This window comes from Lepus europaeus, chromosome 5, assembly GCF_033115175.1.
Source record: "Lepus europaeus isolate LE1 chromosome 5, mLepTim1.pri, whole genome shotgun sequence".
NCBI classification, from domain to species: Eukaryota; Metazoa; Chordata; class Mammalia; order Lagomorpha; family Leporidae; genus Lepus; species Lepus europaeus.
In genome coordinates, this window is record NC_084831.1 from 146447960 (window position 1) to 146463726 (window position 15767).

The 15767-nt window shown below is 45.4% G+C and overlaps 1 protein-coding gene across 1 annotated transcript; it reads right to left on the reverse strand.

The window, feature by feature from the left end:
* Positions 1 to 510: 510 nt before the first annotated feature.
* Positions 511 to 15466, reverse strand: HTR5A (5-hydroxytryptamine receptor 5A). The gene is made up of 2 exons (XM_062193820.1): positions 14723 to 15466; positions 511 to 843 (listed from the first exon to the last, which is right to left on the reverse strand). Exons 1-2 carry the CDS (start codon positions 15464 to 15466, stop codon positions 511 to 513), a joined length of 1077 nt encoding a protein of 358 aa, XP_062049804.1.
* Between the last annotated feature and the right edge of the window lie 301 nt (positions 15467 to 15767).

A 15767-nucleotide genomic window follows, 5' to 3' on the forward strand; every position in this document is an offset into this window, starting at 1 on the left:
ATATTGGAAAATACCAGTATGTATTGCGGTATACTTACTAGGACCATAAAGCAGAACAGTTGAAATTCAGAAAGCTTGGAATTATGGCCTCCTAACCCCTAGGTATTCCCATTGTGATCTCCTATCTATTCTTCTCCATCCATTATCAATCTTCCCATGTTGTTTTATCTCCTCCCTCCCATCTGACCTACTCGACTTCTTTAAGATAGAACCATCCTGGAGTGGCTTTGGCAGAGGAAAGGGCACTTTGTGGGCAAACTCTGTGGCTGTTAGTGTAGGGGGAGGAATAGTAAATAATTAGACAAGTGAAGTCACCAAACTGCCTGTGAAGACGCATCTTCTTTCACTGGAGTGCAGAAGTGGGGCTAGTTTAGTACTAAAGGTGATCCTGGAGCACTTGAAGGAGTTATCTCTGCCACGTGGCTGTTGGGTAGGGGTGTAGAAACAGATGAAATTGGACATCTCATCAAGTTTTTGGAAGAGCTCCTTTGTCTCCCCAAGGACTCTTACTCAGTGTTGCCTGGAAAAGAAGTTCTTGAAGGCACTATTGTAGTTCTTGTTGAAGGCTGTGTAGATCAGGGGGTTAAAAAAGGAGTTGGAGTAGCCAAGCCAAAGGAAAATGCTTTTCCAGATGGCCGGGATGTCACAGGAGCAGAGGGGACTGACGAGCTCCGTGATGAAGAAAGGAATCCAGCAGAGCACGAACACCCCGATGAGGATGCCCACCATGAGGGCTGCCCTCTGATCTTTCTGTTCTCTCCATGAGTCCCCTTCAGTCTGGAAGGTGACAGTGGCATGGCGGACCGTGAACACCATCTGTGGCTGCAGAGTAGAGTCTTTCACCTGTAAGACAAGCAGAAGCCTTGTGGAGAGCCACCTCTTGATCACTGCCAGGTTTGGGCCAGGCTGGTGGGCCCAGACCATGCACATCCATTTCAAAGGAAGGTCCTGGATTTTTAGGTGCAAGAATCTAACAGCCTCATGGGACTCAACTTCAGATATACAACACAGTGACAGAGTTGGAGGGCTTGCTTACATCTTAGAAAAGGGAGGAAGGCCGGCGATGTGGCTCAATAGGCTAATCCTCTGCCTTGCAGCGCCGGCACACCGGGTTCTAGTCCCGGTTGGGGTGCCGGATTCTGTCCTGGTTGCCCCTCTTCCAGGCCAGCTCTCTGCTGTGGCCCAGGAGTGCAGTGGAGGATGGCCCAAGTGCTTGGGCCCTGCACCCCATGGGAGACCAGGAGGAAGCACCTGGCTCCTGCCTTCAGATTAGCGCGGTGCGCCGGCCGCGGCGGCCATTGGAGGGTGAACCAACGGCAAAAGGAAGACCTTTCTCTCTGTCTCTCTCTCTCTCTCTCACTGTCCACTCTGCCTGTGAAAAATAAAAAAAAATTAAAAAGAAAAGGGAGGAAAACTGGACTTTGCATGGTAAGTGTGATGAGGATGGATACCCTACTGCTGCCGCTTCAATTCATGGAACAACAGAAACACTCATAAACAAATTATAGGGCATGTATGGCTTATTGGCAAAACTACAGAAGTGCAGATGCTTCACAAATTATGATGAGATCACATGCCAACAAACACATCATAAGTTAAAAATATTATAAGCTGAAAATATACCTAGTATGTCTAACTTGCCAAACATCATAGCATAACAACACACTACACTGTAGACTATGGGCTGTTCACTCCTGAGACCACATGGTTGATTGGGAGCTGTGGCTTGCTGCCAAGAGACTATCATACTGCATTTTGCTAGCCCAGGAAAAGATCAAAATTCAAAACCCCACCTATAATTTCTACTATCAGAGTTGAGAAATTACATATTGCACTGTCTTAATCTAGGGGCTATTTGTAATGAACACTATGCCAAATCCTTATCAAATCTCATTATCACTTTTAGGAGCAGATTTTCTGTGTTTTTTTAAAGATTGTTTTTTTATTTGAAAGGCAGTTACACACAAAAAAGAGGATAAATGGAGGGAGAAAGAGAGAGAGAGAGAGAGAGAGAGAGAGAGAGAGAGAGGTCTTCCCTTCATTAGTTCACTTCCCAAATGGCCACCATGGCTGGTATTGGGCCAGGCCAAAGCCAGGAGCCAGGAACTTTATCCAGGTCTCCCACATGCATGCAGGGGCCCAAGGACTTAGGCCATCTTCTGCTGCTTTTTTCCCAGATGCATTAGCAGGGAGCTGGATTGGAAGTGGATCAGCTGGGCCTTGAACCAGTGCCCATATGGGATGCTGGCATTGCGGGCAGTGGCTTAACCCATTATGCCACAATGCCAGCCCTAGAAGCAGATTTGCTGAAGTTGTTCTAACTTTCTAAGTTCATGTGAGGTCCTCTAACATACTAGAATTTTCCCAGGACCTGTCTTCGGTTGTGCTTCCTCACATATTCTACTGTTTGAGACAGTCCCCTTGCCACGGCATCTGTCTCTGTCTCGGTATATTCTGGTTCCCATTTGCTACCTCCCTACTCATGCATTTATAGAAAGCAGAGACTCTCTCCCCTTGGATGCGCCCAAGTCTTCTGAAGGGGAGATTCCTGCAGAATTTGGCTGTACAGATTCATTTCTGTCTCCCAGGAGGCAGTTCTTCTCCAGTCCAATTTTTAGCTCTTAGGAAAAAGAAACTAATGAGAGTCTCAGAATGAGCCGCCCAAATATGAGAAAATTAGGGTGGATGGACGTTTACAGTTTAGTGGAATATGTAATGTCCCTCAAGCTGACAAGGAATTCTGAGACTGAAGAAGGAAGAAGGAAGCTCCATATAAGAATAAAAGAGTTTATTACAGGGGCTGGGGCTGTGGGCACCAGTGGGTTAAAACCACAGCTTGAAGCACCAGCATCCCATATGAGCACTGGTTCAAAACCTGGCTGCTCTTCTTCCAATCCATCTCTCTATGGCCTGGGAAAGCAGTCGAAGATGGTCCAAGTCCTTGGGCCCCTGCACCTGCATGGGAGACCTGAAAGAAGCTCCTGGCTCCTGGCTTCAGATCAGCGCAGCTCTGGCCGTTGCAGCCATCTGGGGAGTGAACCAGCAGATGGAAGACCTCTCTTTCTCTTTCTCTGTAACTCTTTCAAATAAATAAAAATAAATCTTATTAAAAATTCTAAGCCTTTTAAAAAAAGAATTTATTATAGGACAATTTACATATGGGATTCTAGACAGGGTCAGGCAGGTGATGTGATCTGAAGCTGTAGGAGGATTTTTTTCACGAGGATATCTGGAAGCCAAGATTTTACACGTTTACAGATCAAGGAGAAGACAGTTGTGTTAGAGCTCATTCTTTCAAAATGTCTACATACTGAATAATTATTTACTGATTAATCCCAGACCTAGTGTGTTCTTACATTTTCTCTAACCATTCTGCTTCACTCTCCTATTACGATCTCAGATAACCAATAGATTTCCATCAATAGCAGCTACTTGAATGAAGGGACAGAGACTCACATCTGCAGGGCTGTCACAGTGGCACAGCAGGTTAATCCTCGATGCTGGCATCCCATATTGGAGCACTGGTTCAAATTCTCACTGCTACACTTCTGCTCTACTTCCCTGCCCCTGGGCCCAGGTAAGCAGCAGCACATGACCCAAGTATTTGGGCCCCTGCCACCCATGTGGGAGACCTGGATGAGTTCCTGACTCTTAGCTTTGGCTTCAGCTTGGCCCACCCTGGCCACTGCAGCCATCTGGGGAGCGAACCATTAGGTGGAAGATCTCTATCTCTATCCCTCCCTCTCTCTTTCTAATTCTGCCTTACAAATAAAAAAAAGACTTAAAAAAACAGCTTGTACTTGGGAAGTGTGGTTTCAGGAGATTTTCAAGCTAAAGCAATGTGTTGTTAAAATGCATGATGGGTCACAAGGATCTAATGGAAGAATCAGGATATTCAAACTAGAAATAGTCTGACACATTGGTTCCACTATGCAAGGGTGAGAATAAAAATGTTCCTGCAAACTTAGGAAAGTCTGGTTGTTCTGTAGCTGTGGCAATAAGAAGCCATGTTCGTTGTTTAAACCTCTCTAAATGATCAAGGACAATGCAGCTCTATGAATACACATTGGCAAAACTAAATTGTTGGTGTCAGCTCTCACTTGTGAAAGTCAGCCCATCAGGGCAGACTCACCACTGAACTGTACCTCTGAGCACCAATAGCCAGCAGCACTCTCACCCGTGCAGCCACACTCCATGGTGATGTAAGCTCACTCCCCCTCTGAACATCCTTTAGTGCCTGAGTGCCACGCTACCCCAAGCAGCCATGGACGATCAGCATTCTGTTATGCTCTGAGGGACTGTATCTGCAAGCAGAGTTTTCTCTTGTTATGGAAGCCTTAAACACAGCTGTGTCTGTTTATCTCAGATCCTCAACCATGGTCATTCTGGAGATTCTACTGAGACCATTTGCTGACTCACCATAGACTGCTTGGAACACAGGTGCATTGACTGGGCCCTAAGCTCCAGTTTCCCAAATCTGCAGTCAGGTAGAAATCCTGATAATTTGACTTCTCACTAGTTCCACTGGGCTCTTGATGCTCAGTGTGTTTTACTATCTCAGAGTTTGTGACTGTCTTGGTCCTTATTATGTCATATGACAGAACACTTGAGACAAGATAATTATAAAGGGAAGAAATTGGGGCCAGTGCTGTGGCAGAGCAGGTAAAGCAGCCACCTGCAGTGCCGGCATCCCATATGGGCATCGGTTCAAGTCCCGGCTGCTCCACTTCTGATCCAGCTCTCTGCTATGGCCTGGGAAAGCAATGGAAGATGGCCCAAATCCTTGGGCCCCTGCACCCGTGTGGGAGACCTGGAAGAAGCTCCTGGCTCCTGGCTTCGGGTAGCTCTGGCCATTGTGGCCATCTAGGGGGTGAACCAGTGGATTGAAGACTTCTCTCTCGCTCTCTGCCTCTGCCTCTCTGTAACTCTAACTTTCAAGTAAAGAAATGAAGTCTTAAAAAAAATAAATAAAGGAAAGAAGTTTATTTGGCTCATGGTTCTAGGGACTAGAAGTCTAAGATGCATTGTTTGTCAATGTATACAAAGTCTTAACGTGATAGGTTTTTGTTTTGTTCTGGAATATCTCTGATGATTGTAAAGGGCGTCATTCTAGAAGGCATAGGCTTGATGCCCATCCAAGCCAAGCCAAGCCAAGTCTGAGGGCTAATGAATCGAGGATCACTAGACCAGTGATAAATGTGTGGCAAAGCAATTGGTGGAACTTTGTTTTAGAACCATACAGAACTTTTGTATGGGAAATCCTGACTCGTCACTTTGTGAAAGCATGTCACTTAGTTCAGCCTGTTTTCCAGCTCAACCGATTGTTGCATTGGTGTTTGTAAAGTTTCTACTTTGCCTCTAGTTGGGGACCCTAAGGTTTTGTGCACAAACACAAACTGTTGACTAAGCAGAGTGACCTGTTGGTTTATCTGTGTGAAAGTCTCTTCTCCTTTAAGAAATAGCTAACTCTTTGCACTTTTCATGACAACCACCAGCAGTTTGTTTTACTTACTGAGAAATTTCTGACAAATGAAAATCAAAATTAACTTATTTTAGAGAATCTCTCAAAAAACAGGAAACAAATCCCAAGAGAGCTGGTTAAGCCACCACCTGTGATGTCAGAATCCACATGAGCCCCTGTTTGAGTCCTGTGCCTGAAAAAGTAGCAGAGAGTGGCCCAAGTCCTTTGGCCCTGCCACCTACATGGGAGACCTGGATGGCATTCCAGGCTCCAGGCTTCAGCTTGGCTGAGGCCTGGCCATTGCAGCCATTTGGGGAGTGAACCAGCAGATGGAAGATCTCTCCCTCTAACTCTGCCTTTCAAATAAATAAATAAATCTTGATAGTCTCAAAGACTTTACAAGCTTCCAAAACCTACCCTCCTGCATTTCTCTGTCTTGTGTTATTTCTATTCAGATTTATCTGACTGACTATGTGAACTAATCTTCCTTTGGGGTTTCTCTGGAAAATGCAATCATCTTGCAAAATTGTCAAGCAAAAGTCATATTTATAATATTTAAATGGAAACACTGGTCTAGAGCTAAAATAAGGGCACTAATTAAGAATTTTCCTAAGCTACAGGGAGAAAGGCAAAAACATATCATGCAATTCAGAATTTAGTTAGAGGGGCCAGCGCTGTGGCATAGCAGGTAAAGCCACCACCTGCAGTGCCAGCATCCCATATGGGTGCCGGCTCAAGACCCAGCTGCTCCACTTCCAATCCAGCTCTCTGCTGTGGCCTGGGAAAGCAATAGAAGATGGCCCAAGTCCTTGGTCTCCTGCACCCATGTGGGAGACTGGAAGAAGCTCCTGGCTCCTGGCTTCAGATTGGCCCAGCTCCAGCCATTGCAGCCAACTGGGGAATGAACCAGCGGATGGAAGACTTCTCTCTCTCTCTCTCTCTCTCTGCCTCTCATTCTCTCTCTCTCTGTAACTCTGACTTTCAAGTAAAGAAATAAATTTTTTTTAAAAAAAAAAAGGAATTTAGTTAGAATATAAAAAAGAAAAAGTGAATGTTGTGCTGAACTACAAATCTTATCAACTAGTTAATCTGACTGAAATCTCATAAGATTGAAAAATATTTAAAAGCAGAAGGAAAACAAAGAGAACTATGTAGTCCAGGTGTGAAAACTTAAATACAAAAATAGTAAATACATTACATAAGGACAGTTTAGAAGCCTTCTTTAAAGGGAAGATTGAATAAAGGCACAACATCATAAACTAAATAAAGGTTGTAAATAGACTTAAGAAAACTTCCCAGCAGTGTTCTGGATTGTTTTGCTCTGTCTTCCTACGAATGGAGTCAAGCTTGAATAGTGAGTTTAATCTGAAAAATTAATTAATTCTTAACTTATCAACTTAGAAAATATCCAAAGTGGGGCTTTTTTTTCCAGATAGCCTTAGAAAGTCAATGCTAGAAATCAGTGCAAGCTGATTCTCTAGGCAAAACATCCAAAAAGGCTTCTGTTCTTGAAGATTCAGCAACCTAGATAAAGATCCCTGTATACACAAGGGTACTTTTGAAAGCTCATAGAAAATGGAATTAAAAGCTAAATTTATTTTGGTGCAAAAAATTTTGAAATCTGTTTATCTAAGGGGTCTTCAAAAAGTTCGTGGAAATGCATATTAAGGAAAATATTTCAAAAAGCTTTTTACACAACTTATCATTTAATCCCTTTTTCCATGTACTTTATTTTTTTAAAGATTTATTTTATTTATTTGAAAGACAGAGAGAGAGACAGATAGAGGTCTTCCATCCATTCATTAACTCCCCAATGGTCAAACAGCTGGAGCTATGCCGATCCAAAGACAGGAGCCAGGTGCTTCTTCTGGGTCTCCCATGTGGGTGCAGGGGCCCAAGGACTTGGGTCATCTTCTACTGCTTTCCCAGGCCATAGCAGAGAGCTGGATCAGAAGTAGAGCAGCTGGGACTCAGACCGGTGCCCATATGGGATGCCAGCACTGCGGACAGTTGCTTTACCCACTAAGCCACAGCACCAGCCCCGAACTTTATTTTTTAAAAAGATTTATCTATTTGAAAAACAGAGTAACAGAGAGAGAGGGGGACAGAGATATTTAGAGAGATCTTCCATCTACTGCTTCACTTCTCAAATGCCTACAATGGACAGAGCTGGGTCAGGCATCAGCAGGAGCCCAGAACTCCATCCCGGCTCCTGGAAGTGGGTGGCAGGAACCCAGGACTTGGGCCATTATCTTCTGTCTTCCTAGCTGCATTAGGGAGAAGCTGGATCAGAAGCTGATGAGTCAGGATTCAAACTGGCATTCTGATGGGGTCTGATATAGGATGCAGACATCCCAGGGGGCAGCTCAGCCCACCACACAGCAATGACTCTCCCTCCATGAGCTTTTTAAAGTTCCATGGTAAATGTTACTAGCAGGAGGGTCCTTGAAAGAATCAATTCCCATACTGACTAAAAGGCAAAATATGACTACATAAAATCTGTACCATAGTCACTGCAATAGGGATATTATAGCCCAGAAATCTCTGTCTTTCTAAACTTTCAAGAGGAATTATCTCTAAGTATACAGGGAGAACAATAAAACTTTTATTTAAACTGTAAGTAGCTTTAAGCCCACCACTACAGAACAATAGAGCATTCAGTGTGAAATTTTAAAGTGGTCTGATAAGCAAACTGACTTGTGGGGCTGGCACTGTGGTGCAGTGGGAGACCTGGAAGAACCTCCTGGCTCCTGGCTTTGGATCAGCACAGCTCTGGCCCTTGCAGCCATCTGGGGAGTGAACCAGTGGATGGAGGACCTCTCTCTCTGTCTCTGCCTCTCTCTGTGACTCTGTCTTGCAAATAAATAAAATAAATCTATATAAATAAAAAACTGACTTGTAACAAGTTTTTAAAAAATAAAAAATAGAACAGTTTCTTTAATAAAATAATCGTTTGCACCCGATGACAAGAAAGGATAGTAAAAGACAAATTTTTGGCTGTATGCTTAAGTTAAAAAATACTTGAGTGGAAAATCTATTTTATTTAATAGAGCAATCCAACTAGTAAGAATCATTAACAATTCTATATGCCAGCTTATCACTGATATTGTGGTTATCATTATCAAAAGAATACTTCATTAATCTTTGAGATACACCTACAAATTCAATAAGTAGAATCTGCTTCCAGATAAAATATCCTGAAGCCCTTCTGCATGATGAAATTATAGCTGATCCAGACATGAGAACACCTACTCTGTGTGTAATTGAAGAAATTTCTGGAGAAACAGCAGTGGTCCTAGAATCCCTAGGGACAATAGATTCACAGGCAGAAAAATTAATTGGAGTAGAGTACCTAAGAGTCCAGATATATTTTTCTTGGGTTATAATGAACCATTTTCTTTTTATTAAAAAAAAAGTTTATTTATTTATTTGAGACTCACACTTACAGTGACAAAGGAGAGACAGAGAGAGAGAAAGAGAGAGAGAGAAAGATCATCCATCTAGTGGTTCACTCTCCATAGGCCCCCCCACGGCTTGGGGTGGGCCACAAAGCCAGGATCCAGGAGCTTCATCTAGGTCTCTCACATGGATGCAGGGCCCCAAGGACTTGGGCCATCTTCTGTTGCTTTCCCAGGCACATTAGCAAGAAGCTGGATCAGAGTGAAGCAGTCAGGACTCGAATGGGAGCTCATATGGGATGCTGGCCTCACAGGCAGCTGTTTAACCTGCAGTGCCACAGCGCCAGCCATGAACCTTCCTTTTTCAACAAATACAAAAATGCTGGGTCATGCTCTAGGCAGATTAATGTGCTAAAATGGCACCTATAAAAGAATCTTGGCCTACCTCTAAGCCTATCTATCTAAGCCTACCTCTCAATTCAGTAACCAAGGCTTTGCCTCCCTGCTAAAGAGAAGGTATAGGATTCAATTCAATTAGTTAACACATCTTCAGAATACTTTATATCAGCCCCTCCATTCTTATGTTACCACATGTAATATTTCCAACCGCTAACCAAAACTACCCAGCATTTCTCTACTAATGATGAACAATTCATTGGTGCTTCTCCTTATCCTAGTCCCATCCACTGGTGTAACGATACTATATAATCCTTAGCTAGTGAAGGAAAAAACCCTTATGCTTGTGTTCCTGTAATTGAAGTGTCTTTGCTCCAACAGAACTCTGACACTCTGGCACCAAATTCCACATAAATATTATTCATTGATGGTATATTTTTTAAAAAAGGGGGCTAACACTGTGGCATATTGAGTTAGGCCTCCTGCCTGCAACACCAGAATCCCATACCAGTGCCGGTTCAAGTCCCACTTGCTCCTCTTTCAACCAAGCTCTCTGCAATGATCTGGGAAAACAGTTAAAGATGGCTCAAGTGCTTGGGCCCCTGCACCCGCATGGGGGACTTGGAAGAAGCTCCTGGCTCTTGGCTTCAGATTGGCTCAGCTCCAGCTATTGTAGCCACCTGGGGTGAACCAGTGGATGGAAAACCTTTCCGTCTCTCCCTCTCTCTATAACTCTTCCTCTCAAATAACTAAAATCTTTTAAAAAAAGAACAATATGACATTTGATATACAATGAATAGTACAGTTTCTTCTCAATGCCCTTAATGAATTGTGTCTCCTTTACAAAGAGTCCAAAAGATGAAGCTTTTTCAAGGAAAAGATTCCTCAGGATAGTGGCCCCATTCATGGTAGTTAGATAATTAGAAGTTTGTATTGCTTTTTATTAAATGTTGCCATAGTAAATAATGCTTACATTGGCTAACAAAGCATACCATATACCGAAAGCTCTCTGGCTATGACAAATCAGTTTAAATATCCTAACCCAACTAATCCAGACTAATAGAATAGCTTTGAATTCACTTTTGTCCAACTGTAGACTCTACCCCCTAGATAATACTTCATGTTGTACCTGAATTAACACAGAAGAAAATTATCTATATTTAAGATGGAAGAAAAACCAACCTAGCTACCTGTTAGAGACACAAGGAAATTTTGGACTGAGAAGTCTTGGTTGTAACTAGGGAGACCTTCCAGTCCCTTCCCATAATCCTTGCAGCTATACTTGTTTGTCTCACAGGTGTTCTGGGCCTCTTCAGAACTTCACATGCTTCTAAACAATACTGTCCTTGGTGGATGATTCAATATATGATTAAGAAACAGGATAAAAGTTCTGTTGACCTAATGTACCATCTGAACATCAGACCTCCAGAGAGGAACTTTCATCTTCCAGAAGAACCAACAGCAGTGAAAATCGGGATGATCCTTCATGATCTCTCCTGAAGCTTGGCTGAATGAGTTGGAGGGCAGAGAGGTAAGTGTTCCTAAAAACTTAGGGAAAGACTGAGTGTTCTGTAGTCTACAGTTTTTTTTTTTGTTTTTGTTTTTAAGATTTATTTTTTGGGGCCGGCACTGTGGCTTAGTGGATAAAGCTGCAGCCTGTAGTGCCTGCATCCCATATGGGTGCTGGTTCAGGTCCCGGCTCTCCATTTCTGATCCAGCTCTCTGCTATGAACTGAGAAAGCAGTGGAGGATGACCCCAGTGCTTGGGCCCCTGAACACGCGTGGGAGGCCCAGAGGAGGCTCCTGGCTCCTGCCTTCAGATCAGCACAGCACTAGCCATAGCGGCCAATTGGGGAGTGAACCAGCAGATGACAGGTCTCGCTCGCTCTCTCGCTCTCTCACTCTCTCTCTCTCTCCTTCTCTCTCTGTGTAACTCTGACTTTCAAATACATAAATAAGCCTTTAAACATTTATTTTTATGTATTTGAAAGGCAGAGTTACAGAGAGAGAAGGAGGGAAGGAGAGAGATGTCTCCATCTGCTGGTTCACTTCCCAAGTGGCCGCAATGGCCAGGGCTAGGCCAGGACAAAGCCAGGAGCCAGGGGCTTCTTCCAAGTCTCCCACATGGGTGCAGGATCCCAAGCAGTTGGACCAACTTCCTGCTTTACCTCTTTCTTTATCAGGTGCATTAGCAAGGAGCTGGATCAGAAGTGGAGTAGCTGGGACTTGAACTGACACCCATATGGGATGACAGTTCTAGGTAGAAGCTTAATCCACTATGCCTCCATGCCAACCCCAGCCCACAAGTTTTAAACCTATTCTATTTGAATTAACAATAATTAATTTGGGACAGTGCTGTGGTGCATGGCTAAGATGCCACCTGTGACACCTGCATCCCATATTACTTCCAATCTAGCTCCTGCTAATGTGCCTGGGAAAGCAGCAGAAGATGACTCATGTGCATGGGTCACTGTCACCCATGTGGGAGACCCACATAGAGTTCTGGATCCTGACTTTGGCCTGGCCCAGCCCCAGCTGTTCTGACCATTTGGGTTATGAACCAGTGGGTGGAAGATCTTTCTATTTCAGACCTCCCTCTAGTAGTGGTCTTACCCTTTGATAAAAACAAGGCCTATTTGTCTTATGAGACCAGTCCTCATCTCAATGTCTGACATAAGTTAGGGCTTCAGAATGTATTTGAATAAAATTCAGCAAAGAAATAGGAAAGAAATATTATGGTTTCCCTAGGCAACACAGCTAGTGATAGAACTGTATTTAGAAACTTTGACACCCACTACCATGGAGAAATCAAGAGGCCTGGTTTGTAATGAATTCTTCAGCAAAACATAGGGCAGAGGCAACCCTGGTGTTATATGCAGAACCCTAGATCATGTGGCAGCCTCAAAGCCATAGGATTCATTTTGAAAGTGATCTGGAAGGAGCAGGCATTGTGGCACAGCAGGTTAAGCTGCCACATGGGACCCCCACATCCCATGCCAGAGGCCGGAGGGCCAGAGACTGAGTTCTGCATCTGAGCCTTCCTGCTGGTGATCGTGGAAAACAGTAGGAGATGTCCCTGGTACCCAGATCCCTGCCACCCGTGTGGGAGTCCTGGATGGAGTTCCTGGCTCCTGGCTTTGGCATTTGCCAGCCCTAGCTGTTGCAGACACTGGGGAGTGAACCTGAGGCTAGAAGGTCTCTCCTCTCCCTCTCCCTCTCCCTCTCCCTCTCCCTCTCCCTCTCCCTCTCCCTCTCCCTCTCCCTCTCCCTCCCCCTCCCCCTCTCCCTCTCCCTCTCCCTCTCCCTCTCCCTCTCCCTCTCCCTCTCCCTCCCTCTCTCTCTCTCTCTCTCTCCCTCTCTCTCCCTCCTTCCCTATCTCCCTCCCACCCCTCCAAATAAATAAGTAAATAAAACATTTTAAGAACACAACAGGGATCTTTCAGAGAGAAAAAAAGAAATCAGTATATACACTGCACCCAAATAAACATTTTATAATTCCATTTTCCACAAATGTCTAGAAGTAGTGTGTGTGTATGGAGGGGGAGAGAGGGAAAAATGAAGACAGGGACAAAGGAAGGGGGGGGGGGAGAGAGAGAGAGAGAGAGAGAGAGAGAGAGAGAGAGAGAGAGAGAGAAATGAAAGCACGAAGATGTTATAATACCTTGCTTCTGCTATCACCAATACGGTGAAATGAGAGAGCCTTTCCCCTTTTGACAATAAGCCCAGAGGGAGAATTATAACTGATTCCCCTCTTTCAAGCTGTGTTTGGTGTTGAGTATTAGTCATGTTTTCCTGGATAGGCATCCTGGCAGGAGAGGATTCCTGTAAGGAGGGCCAGCCAGCTGCTTTGTCCCTGACCTGGCTGACACACATGAAACAGAGCTCCAGGCATGGGGGGGGGGGGAATCTCCACCATTATTATCTATCTTTACTTCTTGTTTATTTTAGCAAGAACAGAGTTCTCCAAATTCAGTATAACTAACACTTTGGCCTTCACAATTCTTTGTTATGGGAGACTGTGCTGTGCATTGTGCACCATTTAGCAGCACTTCTGACCTCTGCATGTTAGATATCATTAGCACCCTTTGTCCAAGTTTTTATATCAGAAATATCACCATATATTCCAAAAGTTCTCAGGGTTGGGGGCAATATCATTCTTGGTTGAGAAACATTGTTCTACATAAAAGGACAGCTAGCCCCTCACACCTTTTTCCTTATCTCTGCTAGAAACCATCTCCCCCCTTTCCCCTAGCTACACCTCTGGTCTCGCTAAGCCTGATTGACCTGGTATAGCCAGAATTAGAAAATGCAATATCATTGCAGGGCTCACAATGGATGCCTGCTTCCATCACTAACAGCAAACTCTTCATGGGCAACAATGATGTCTTTATCGTACTTTTACCCCTGCACCAAGCCCACAGGATGCAGTCAGTGCTTCATTGAATGTAATGTTTTGTTCCAGAGCCAATAACAGAAAGTATGGCTTGTGCAGGTTCCTGATCAAACTTAAAAATGTGAATAAGTTTCAAGGAATCATCCCTGGCACTGAGTGTGTGGGAGTAGAATTGGAACGGCCTTCACATCCAATAGACTCAGCTCTCATATAGTTTCACAATCTTGAGTCATAGAGTCAGCTCTTGAAGAGTTAATAAGAAGCAGGGAAGTGGAGGTGTGGAGAAGATGAGCCCTCATTGTCACTGCAGTGGCTGTCATCTATTAAGTGACACTTGTAGAGAGCAAGGGAATCGTCTACCCTGGATTTTTAATTTCCTCCTGTAGCTTTTTCTGGGGTGGTTTTCAGTCACACAGACAGCCTAAGTGCATTGAGGTGGGGGATTGAAATAAAACCCAGAAGGTAGTTCCACAAAGCAATGGAAGCAGGTAACAAAGGCAAGCTCTGAGACTACTACAAACAACATCTTTACTCTTAGATCAGGATGCTGCAAAATGACAGTCACCTAGGAGATGGCATAATTTTGCAAAATCAGTTGGTAGAACTTGCAAAGAAGAACATGGACTGGAATAAACGCTAATCTGCTGTGCTTGAGGTGTGGCAATCTTCCTGTAAGCCAGGCCCCCATCACTCCCTTTCCTCCATGGACATTCCTACTGTAAGTGCAGGAAGCTGCATATTTTTTTCAGTGTGCTAACCCCAGTGTACCCCCAGCCACCAACTTCTCCAGATGTTCCAAAAGGGTGTTACAGACCCATGGAATTCTGGAGCCAGATCGGATCCTGTAGAGGCATGTAGCACAAACCCCTCATTTTATGGGTAAGGAAATAATCCATTGGAGATGAATGACATGATTATCTCTGTGATACACAACTGTCAGAGCAAAGTCTCTCCTCCCTGCAACCAAAAAGTTCCACCTTCTACAAACGCGGTGTGTGTGTGTGTGTGTGTGTGCCAGGGATACAGCCTGTACAAATGCAAGTAGAGTATTTTAAGGATCGCTATAGCACCCACCTCCACAGCTTCAGATACAGGCGAGACGCTGTTGGTCTTCCTGGAGCCCACGCGGATCTTGGCAGCCTTGTAGATCTTCCAGTAGACGAACAGCACCACGCAGAGCGGCAAGTAGAAGGCGCCCACCGTGGAAAACACGGTGTAGGAGGGCTCGCGGCTGACCTGACACTCCTCGCTGCCCTCAGAGTATGTCTCCCCCCAGCCGAAAAGCAGCGGGGCCAGCGAAATGACAGCGGACAGTGCCCAGGTGAGCGCAATCATCACGTTGGAGACGCGCTGGCGAGCGCGGAGCGTGTACTCCAGGTGGCGGGTGATGGACCAGTAGCGGTCCAGGGCGATGGCCGTCACGTTCCAGATGCTGGCAGTGCAGCACAGCACGTCGCACGCGATCCACAGCTGGCACAGCCGCCGGCCCAGCTGCCAGCTACGCCCAGACAGCTCATGCACCAGGCTGAGAGGCATGACCAGCACGGCCACCAGCATGTCCGAGACGGCCATGGACGCCACCAGGTTGTGTGGCACGCGGTGAAAGGTGCGGACACGCAGGATGGTCGCCAGCACCAGCAGGTTCCACGCGAACGTAGCCGCCACCAGAAAGCCCAGCAAGGTCAGAACAAGCACACCGAAGACAGAGAGCAGGTGCGGGCTGGGGCGCAGCAGGTCTTCTGTGCCAAGGCTGCCATTGGTCTCCAGAGGAGAGGAAGTCAAGTGGGAAAAGGAAGTTAAGTTCACAGGTAAATCCATCTCTGGATTAGGAGCCGGCTCGGGGTGTGTGCAGAAGGGACATTCAGGAGGATTTAAGATGCAAGCAGCGCCCAGAGCCAATCCAGATGTTTGCACCCTCGGGCCAGCGGCGGGGTTTCTGGGAAGCGCCTGCGAATTTGTCTTCAGCCTCCCGCCCGGGAGCGAACCTGGGAGATGGTGTGCTGGAGAGGAGGGCGCTCCCTGGGCTGTAAGCCGCGTTAATGTTGGAGCCCTCAGAGGCCAGGGAAGCAGAGGCGAGGAGCTGGAGTCGCGGCCAGGGCCAGCCCAGGCTGTCACCTGT